Below are 9,796 nucleotides of genomic sequence, written 5' to 3' on the forward strand. Positions count from 1 at the left end.
TTGTTAAGAGTTGGTGCTAGCAAAGCTTGGTGAAGCAGGCACTAAAAGTGAACGCGAGTTGGGACTAGACATTGTGAGGTTCTATCCTACTGATGTGTTGTTGCAATAGTAATCCTGTCCACATTTTATTGTTGGTCTTGCTCTGATTGGCACTCAGCTTGAAGTCTGCTCTTAGCACTGCTGCTGCAAATTCTGGAATTGACATGTTAAGTTCATTTCTAACATGGTCCTTTTATTATTACCATTTTATGTTTATACCATTAATGCGATATTTATAACATTTAAATACTTCAAATCTGACCAAACCAAAACTGTACAATTTAGAAAGCCAGTGTGCAGCCTCTGGGTCCGCAGAACGGCAGTCTGAGGCCACAATTCAGTTCCAAACCTTATAAGAATTTTAGATAAAAGGAAACTTCACAGAGAGTGAGAGGGCCTAAAAAGGACAGTTACTGTGTCTATGAACATAAACATCTCCATCCTTTTTGTCTAACGTACTACAACATATCCGGAGAAGCGACTCTCCCACCAGGTTAATTTAACTTTAGATGAAAAGAAAAGAGGAATGTGCCATTAGCAACTGTACTAATAACAAAAAATATAGAAACATTTAAATAATCAAGTATTAAAAAAAACATTATAGAGACAAATCATTATGTAATTGAGTTTTTAAAAGGACATATGGAAAATGCATAAAGGTAAATGCATCTAATTGATCTGTTTGAAAAATCACATTGTGCAGTCTTAGCAAAATTAATGAACATGCATCAATAAAGATAAACAAAAGTAGTACAGGGAGAAAAAAAAAGGGCTATAAAAACACATTGACGTCATTGCTCTTTCTTAGGCTGTTTGTTTTTTGTCTTATGACCTGACAGCGGTTTAACATTTACTTTGTTTCCATTTTCTTTCCGGCATTTTGTTTCAATCGATCGTCGGACATTTCTCAGCAAAACAGAAGACCCTTTTAAACATTTAACATCCTCAAAAAAATATGAAAGTTCATTTAACCTTTTCAGTTCTCTTCTGAAAGAGTTCTGTGCTAATTTGATCTTCTTCCGCTCTAATATGTCCATGCTTCCCTCTCCTCTGCAGCTACTGTCATCCACGCGTAGAACTCCTTCACTGGATTCAACTTCCACTATGCTCTGCACCCCTTCGCCGCTGTATCCGGTAATCATCATACTGGGGTAGATTTCATGGTTCCGGTGAGCCTCCACAAGCGGGAGTTTGACGTGCAGGAACGTTGATGTTGGTGGATGGGATTCGGACAGTGCAATTTTAAGGTTTCTCATCGCATCTTCTCTTCGGGACCTGGTGGCATCTCCTTTGATACTAAATGTGTCATACCTAAAGTGTTTGAAATAATTGTTTTAACTGCAGCACAACACGCATTACATGGTCATTCATTGGTTTAAGATTTTTTAAGGCATAGGCCACCGTTTTTACATACATACTTACCGTAGCTTAGACGAGTTCATTTGTACCTGTCTGGTCTTCACATGTGCCTTCAGTCACGTAAACACAGGACTGACAGCGTTAGCATTTAGCCTCTCCTCCTCTCCTCTATAACTCCAAACGAGGTGAAGATAGAAGTTACCAAGCTCTTCCACGTGGAAGTAGCCAGGAGTAGTTTAACATCCGCACAGTAAAGTGAAGATGTTGCTGCGTGGATGTCGAACTATTCCTGGTATTATTACGCCGTACAATATAGTTCCCCTCTTAATCCGCTTAGAAAATCCACATTGTTTAATTTAATTTTTTATTTAATTTAATTTTAAACAACTATACTTTATCATGTAACACTTCACGTAACCATATTTAAATAGGACGTGGAAGAGCTTGGTAGCTTCTATCTTCACCTCATTTGGAGCTATAGAGGAGAGGAGGAGAGGCTAAATGCTAACGCCGTCTGTGCTGTGTTTACGTGACTGAGGGCACGAGTGAATACCAGACAGGTACAAATGAACTCGTCTAAATCAATCAATCAATCAATCAATCAATAAATATAGTTGTAAAGCGCTATTCATGCACGCAGTGCATCTCTAAGCGCTATAAGAGTAATTAAAAAATACAAACAATAAAATTAAAACATCCATAAACAGCATAAGCTATGCAGTCATACAGAAATTGAAAACACTCTGTATTATAATCTGAATGTTTAAAAACTTTAAAAAGTCAGGGAGTTAGCTTGTTCAGCCCCTGGGCTCTATGGAAAGAACAATGTGTATAAACTACAATAATAAAGCTGAGTCAGTTCATCCTAGCTGACCTGGCCATAGGCCATTTAAAAAAGGAATGTTTTCAGCCTAGTCTTAAAAATGGGGACGGTGTTTGCTTCTTTGACATAGAATGAAAGTTGATTCCATGAGGCAGGAGCTTGATAGCTAAAAGCTCTACTTCCTATTGTGGTGTTGAGGATGCGTGGAATCACAAGCAACCGTGAGTTTTGGGAGACCGAACTGCTCTAGTTGGTACTATGGTACTATGGCCTCTTGGAGATAAATCGGCGCAACACCATTTAAGGCTTTGTAAGTGAGAAGCAACATTTTGAATTTGATTCTATACTCAACTCAACAGGAAGCCAATAGAGAGACTTCATCCCTGGAGTTACATGCTCTCGTCTTTTGGTCCCTGCCAATATTCTTGCAGCTGTGTTTTGGTCTAGTTTGAAGGCTTCTCAAGGGCGATTTTGGACATGCAGCCAGCAGGGAATTACAATAATCCAACTTAGATGATATAAACGCATGAATAAGGGTTTCCGCATCTGTTCTATTTCTGCAACATTACGTAGATGAAAGTATGATAAGGTAAGAACATATCTCAGTGTGTAAAAACGGTGGCCTATTCCTTTAATACTTTTTACTTCAATACGTAAAAATGAAAAAGCTCACCTTGTGACATGTCGTATAAATATTTTGGCAGGGCAGTCCAACCTCATGACAGTTTTAGTGCGTATTCGCCGCTTCTTGTCCCCCTGTTCCGCGTTCACACACTCCTTGTTGGGTGAGATTAGTAAAGACATAGTTAAGTCAATCATGGTGATGAGCAGGTTTAAACTCTGATCCACCAAAGGAATGAAAACACTGTATGATGTAAATAATTTGCATGTTTACCTTTGCTTTTTTGTTGTAAGCTCTGCCGTGTTGACACATCAATATGACTCTCCTTCGCACACACAGCGGCACATCATCTGAATAGTCCTCCACATGCCACAGCTGGCGCCCATTGTTGGCAGTTTCTCTTGCGTGGTCGGACCTAAGGAATCACGCCAAACAACAGGTTCACCGTAACTTTACTAGACACAGCAAAACAACAGCTTAAGGTCACCTACTCCCTGAGCTTACCATGCGATGTACGAGGTATATGTGGCCCTGCTGTGGCTCTCCAACAACGTTGTCAGTTCATCTTCATTGTTGACAAGACCCGATATGTAGCCATCACATCTTTTAATAACTTGGAAACAGGAAGGGATCCAAAACAAATCTAACAGAAATATTGTTAATATCTAGAAACAATCAGAAATTGACAATTGACAAAACAGTAAACCTCTGCGCTTTACATTCACGAGATGTAATGTTATTTATATCTAGGAGTTAGCAGACAGCGCTAAAACAGACCAAGGGGCTGCAATAACTAGCACTACTGTTACCCCGACTACATTGACGAGAGTTGTGATAATTTGGTGTAACAAGATGTAAAACAAAGCAAAGTTTGTAGTAATTTGAGTCCATGAACAACATCAGTGCAAATATAATTCACAGTCCAAGATTGTGTAGCAACTCACCCTCCATTGTGCAACTCTCTTCTTCTTCACTGTTTTCGGTAGCAACAATTTAAAAAAATGCCAGCTCAGTACCGCCATCTACTGTCCAGGGGGGTCTACAAGGCCTTGGATGTCTGAAACAAAAAGTAGTGAAGTTAAACGGATATTAAAGGCACACTGCCGAACATTTTGGACTATAATGTTGCCACCAGCACAAAAAAGAAGAAAGGGTTTGGATGACAACCTCATTTATTTAGTTCTCAAATTCTGCTGCCTTTAGTCAACATCTCCATGTAGACGAGCTGGAGACAAACCCACTCTCGGTAAAGTTGCAGTCATAACTTATGAGAGGTTAGCCGCTTACAGCAAAGGCATAATGTTTGTTTGTTCATTTATTAGGTGTTTTTCAATGATGAAAATATCTATCATAAAATAAATGCTTGTATTTAAATGGTATTTATTGGGCAAAATTCTACGCAGTGTGGCTTCAAGATATTCACCGCAGTAAGAGGTAGGTGGACTAACCAAGATTAACCTAAGACAGAGTAACATTACTTTAACATATGTTTTCAAGCAGAAGTAAAAAGTAGTCAACCAGTCAATTACTCAAGAAAATAAGTACCCTACTTGGTAAAATACTAGTATTAAACTTAATACAAGTATATTAACTATTCTAATATACTAGTATATTAGAATAGTATTAACTGGGGCGACTTAAAAGTCTGATTTGTTTGAGCAGTGATCTAATAGACTAAAATAAACTATCGTAAATATGATAAGATTCACAAGGTGTGCTCTACAATAAAATGTTTTTTTTTTTTATCTTAAGGCAAAACATATTAAGATAAGATAAGATTACATTTTTTCTTATGTAAACATACTTTTTCATTGAAATATTTACCTACAAGAATAACCTTTTTTAAGTTTAAGTTTAATGGTTTTGTAAAGCCCAATATCACAGCAGAAGTTGCCTCACAGGGCTGCACCAAAGTAAGAGCATTGTAACTCCAAATAACCAAATTGTAAAATCAATCAAAAGTTATAAAAAAAAAGAGTGTGCGTGCGTGTATGTATGTGTGTGTGCGTGCGTGTGTGTGTGTGCATACAGTGCATATTTGCATAAGGGAGGAGGACACAGAACACAATAGAAGAGACAAAGGGAGTACATATGGGGGATAAGTAAAACTAACACAACTAAATAAGAGTAGCTGATGATCATGTTTGATCTGTGTTGTCAATAACACCATGAACCCCCTTCTTTCTTCTTCCTCCCCCTTTTAATTTTTTTTTTTTTTGTATTTATTTAGTTTACTTTACAGTATATTTTCAGCCTCTCTGGTTGTTTTCCAATGTGTAAAGTGGGGGGCGAGCGAGAGGCAAATACGGTGAGAGACGTTTTGTGGGCGGAGCTAAAAGGCTGTGACACCAACCAAACAGGAAGTAAACATCCAGCTGTTATCCGAGCAGACGCCGCTCCGACTTGTCTCTCAGCAGAAATGAACTAACTAGGGCAAAAAAACAAAACAAAACAGAATTAATATGGTGTGTCCGGAGTAGTGACTGTGAAGACTGACAGCAAGGGAGAAGGCTAGTTCTAGACTTTCCTGTGTTTGCTGTGTTATAACAAGGTAGGTTGGCTCAGACGTTTTATCCTAGTCGCGTTAGCTCCTGTTAGCATGTCCGCTAATCACCAGTCAGATGAATATTATGCTTCTGAGTCTTACAAATGCTGAAGCCAATCCTAGTGTGTCGTATTACTCGGCGTGGCATTTAATTGAAATTAAAAGAAGGTTAAAACGGGGTGAATTGATATTGTATTAATGTAATTTAGTGGTATTGTTTAGCAAAGTCACATTATTTGAGACTTTTAAATGTTTAGTGTATTAGCTTATCTAACCATGTCAAATGGCTTAATTGTTAATATTTGCATGGTTTGCGCTTTGAACCTCATGTACTGCCGCTATTTGCTACTTTTACTTGGTAGTATTGCTGCTGGGTTTTAGAAGATTATGTGGAAATTTGCAATCCTTTGATGTGGAATTGTGAATACTATGTGTACCATATCTATGGCTAGTTTAATCATCTGTGTTTGCCGTCTCTATGTGTGTGTTTTCAAATGAAAATTACTGTGTTGTAAATAAGGGAAACTGCTTCTTGGCCCCACTTAGCAGAGTAACATTATCTACAAACTACCATATGGTGGTTAAGACGACTCCTATATTCAAATACATGTAAGTGTTGACAAGAACTTGTCTTGTTTGCAGGTGTGAATGAGTGACGTTGTGCCCCCCACAGCTCTCAGTGAAGTCCAACTCCGCTTCCTCTGCCACGATGACATAGACAGTGTGAAGCTGCTCTGTGGTGATTGGTTTCCAATCGAGTAAGGCTCATTATTTGCAATGTTTGTGAAATAACACCATAACTGTGAGAAGTGCAGTATCATATTCTAATTTCAGGTACCCAGACTCATGGTATCAGGACATCACGTCCAACAAAAAGTTCTTCTCCCTGGCAGCCACCTTCAGAGGAGGCATCGTGGGAATGATTGTGGCTGAGATAAAAGGACGGACCAAAGTACACAAAGAGGTGATCAGTTAAAATTTTATATCTGGGACACTTGTGGCATATCCATTTTTTAGTCCTTGACTGATACAAGGCAGGGAGTAACTACTGACATTATATTGAAACTATAACATTTCAAATTTCAAACACTGTCAATTTTATAAATATATTTATTAATATAATACCTTAACTTATGGCTACTATTTAAGAAACAACATCAATCTTTTTATACTCTTCATTGTTCCCTCTATATTTGTGTATCTATCTTTAAACAGTCATTCGTTCGTTTGTATTTGTTTAGGCCTCTCATGTTACATTTAAATCACATCTTTACAAGTGTTTACTGCGGCATTAAAGATAAGAGAGTTGTGAGAGAGAACGTTTCTTTATTTTCAATTCACAAGAATTGTGATCAGTTTTCTCTCCAACCCTTAGTGCAAAAGGGAGTTCATAGTCTTTAAAGGGGCTTGAGTGGACCTCAGTTTGTGACTCCGGGTGGAAGCAGAGGGAGTGAGGGCAAGGAAGGGAGAGCTCCTATATTATTTAAAATCTGCTTGTCTTTTTGCCTTCATAATAAATCTTTTTTGTTGTTGTTATACATTCTGTTGCTAATATCTGTTGAGTTAAAATGTGCATGGTTGAAGTATGACATCCCTGAATAAACATCCTGATCCTGTTTGTGTGTCTAGGATGGAGACATCTTGGCCTCCAGTTTCCCTGTTGACACACAGGTAGCCTACATCCTGAGTCTGGGAGTGGTCAAAGATTTTAGAAAACAAGGCATAGGTAAGATTTAAAGATAAGGTTTTAAGATGAGAGATTTTAGATGAAATGAAATAAAAATAAATAAATTATTAGTGTTTCTAATTATGTGATATTATTGTGTGCCTTTAAAGGCTCCCTGCTGCTGGACAGTCTGAAGGAGCATATCTCCACCATTGCACAGGACCACTGTAAGGCCATTTACCTGCACGTCCTCACCACCAACAACACTGCCATCCACTTCTACGAGAACAGGGACTTCAGGCAGCACCACTACCTGCCCTACTACTACTCCATACGAGGGGTGCTCAAGGACGGATTCACGTATGTTCTGTACATAAACGGAGGTCACCCGCCATGGACGATATTATATCCTTTGACTGCACCGAAGTCTTTGTCTTTTATACTGATATGCACTGCTTTATTATTAGGTGTTGCAGCCATTCTGGTCCTGTATGTAGGTTTTTTTCTAAATCGGAAACTATACGGGGTCACGCTATAGGTTACAAAATTATTTCTTAACTTCTTCTGCACAAAACATGTTAAGGTTGTTTAGAGCCTATGATAACTAGCACTAACCCTTTTCGTGACCGTAACCTTCTTTACTTGTACCTAATGGCTATACATTAGTTGTTGTGTTTGTGAAGACATATTTTAAACTGCTCAGTGCAAGCAAAAATTAGCAGAGACAATACAAGGCTAATTTGATTATTTCATGTGTTTGCAGCTGTACAATATCTTTAGTAAAAATGTACCTTATATGTGCTCTGTGATACATAATTGGATTCCAAGCTAAATCTACAACTCAAGTATTGACCAGGCTACACATGACTTCCTTAACCTGATCTCACTGATTATATCCAGCATATTGGAGCCACTCTGGCCAGCCTCAGCCCCTGCTCCCTCCCACAGAGGCTGTACCGACAAGCCCAGTCCCTGCTGCGTTCCCTGCTGCCCTGGTCCAACCTCGCCTCCAAAACAGGCATACAGTACAGCCGAACAATGTAACACAGCGGTACGCTCCTTTCACTCTATTCTATCTTCTGTGTTTGTGCACATGCGATCATTACAGTGTCCTACTGTATTTATTTATGCAATCGGGACACTCAGATGTTCTAAATGCACTTGAAAATGATTTACCATTAGCTTGCCTGACCTTTCAGTTTAGACAGATTACTTGGTAATAGTAGCAACAATCCTCGTATCTGGAATTGCATTAGCATCCTGACCATATTGCATGTCTTTAACAATAATTTCGGTGTCTCTTCCTTCTAGGACACAACTGTTTCCTGTCCCACGAGTCTTCCCCTGTGCACAGAGATGTGCACTTTACATTTTCAGTCAACGTTTCCTCACTGTGTTTGTCACTGGTTCAGCCTGTGGCACGTTACTGTTTCAGCCCTTCACTTCTGTCAGGTTTATCGCCTCAGCTCTGTGCCAACGCTAAACAGGGTTAGCGAAGGAAATACTTTATTTGAAAATGCCTATAATTGATCTTCTATCAGTATTTCTTAATCAATAACTCCAACAAACTAATGACCAAACATAATGATCAGCAAAGCCTTGGGACTCAGGATGCTGTTGGATAGTTTGCGCATTGCAAGCAACAAATATTAATAGGAAATAAGCACTAAAAAGTGTTTTTGAGGTCAATCTTATTCCTCTGCACCCCTAACCCAAAACATGCTCCCGCGGCCCTGGTGATCAGTATCAACAAAGATGCTCACATTTATGATCAGCAAAAGCATCATTTAGTTTCCTCTGTCACAAACTTGCAAACTTTTGTCATGTTTGGACATACAATATAGATGAGATATTTGTACAGTGTTTTAAGATACAGTTACTAAGAAAGGAAGACATTAGAAATGAGTTACTACTAACATTTTTATAAAGGAATGATTGATAAAGGAGTAAATTCTCAGAGAATACAATCATGGTGTGCTATAAAGCAACTACTTTTCACTTAATCATAAAGATCACTGTAGCTCTGAACCTCATGCTCTGCATGTAAGTGTACAGGTTTGAACGATATCCTACTCCCTTCAACCCCAGCAGTGGCACAGAGTGATAAATCTGAACTACTGCTGACCCCCAGGTTCAATGCTGTAACAACAAACACAGCTCGTTGTTTTGGTGCAAAAGACTGACTCTGCGTTACAGCTGAGAAGGTACCGTAGTCCATTCTTACAGTTCGTCCTCTCTGTCCCAAAAACTTTATGTATACTGTTTGTATATTATATATACTGAAGTAATATATAAATCTTTATGTATATTTGTTTTATGCAGTTGTTAAACTTAGTAGGAATATAGCTATCCACTTTCACTTTACCCGTTTTGAGACTGAGTTAAGAAATGAATCCAAAACACAAATCTGTAGGCTCAAATGTTTTTAGTAAAGTTAAATAAATTAATATTCTTATTTAATCTTGGTATGTAGAATTTTAAAATGTTCCTTGCTGATTTATCTTTGCTACACTGAATTAAACTCCAGAAATCAACAATAATTTGGTCTAATTTAAAACAAAAAGTTGAATTTGCATTCATTAACATGTTTTTCCTTATTGATGTTTGACCAAAGATGCCATTAGTCATAATTTGGTCCAGGCAGCGAAGCTTCACAGTGTTGTCGGGAACATTGTGAAACTTAAAAAACAAACGCCGGTATCGAAACAAAAACAAGAGTAAATCTGGTTTGAAGACCTTGTT

General features: G+C 38.3%; 2 protein-coding genes across 2 annotated transcripts; one reads left to right on the forward strand and one right to left on the reverse strand.

Annotated features, from left to right (window-relative positions):
• Positions 1-238: 238 nt before the first annotated feature.
• On the reverse strand, positions 239-3,809 carry LOC306969410 (uncharacterized protein). Its single transcript, XM_079565031.1, has 5 exons — positions 3,788-3,809; positions 3,348-3,486; positions 3,117-3,258; positions 2,895-2,998; positions 239-1,350 (listed from the first exon to the last, which is right to left on the reverse strand). The coding sequence occupies exons 1-5, from the start codon at positions 3,792-3,794 to the stop codon at positions 831-833; spliced, it is 912 nt and encodes a 303-aa protein (XP_079421157.1). The 5' UTR covers positions 3,795-3,809; the 3' UTR covers positions 239-830.
• A 1,399-nt stretch (positions 3,810-5,208) lies between these two features.
• On the forward strand, positions 5,209-9,726 carry naa60 (N-alpha-acetyltransferase 60, NatF catalytic subunit). The gene is made up of 7 exons (XM_079563988.1): positions 5,209-5,394; positions 6,031-6,146; positions 6,223-6,352; positions 7,018-7,114; positions 7,225-7,459; positions 7,942-8,105; positions 8,366-9,726. The coding sequence occupies exons 2-6, from the start codon at positions 6,037-6,039 to the stop codon at positions 8,096-8,098; spliced, it is 729 nt and encodes a 242-aa protein (XP_079420114.1). The 5' UTR covers positions 5,209-5,394; positions 6,031-6,036; the 3' UTR covers positions 8,099-8,105; positions 8,366-9,726.
• The last annotated feature ends 70 nt before the right edge of the window (positions 9,727-9,796 follow it).

Source organism: Gobius niger (assembly GCF_951799975.1).
Source record: "Gobius niger genome assembly, chromosome: 10".
Taxonomy (NCBI): domain Eukaryota; kingdom Metazoa; phylum Chordata; class Actinopteri; order Gobiiformes; family Gobiidae; genus Gobius; species Gobius niger.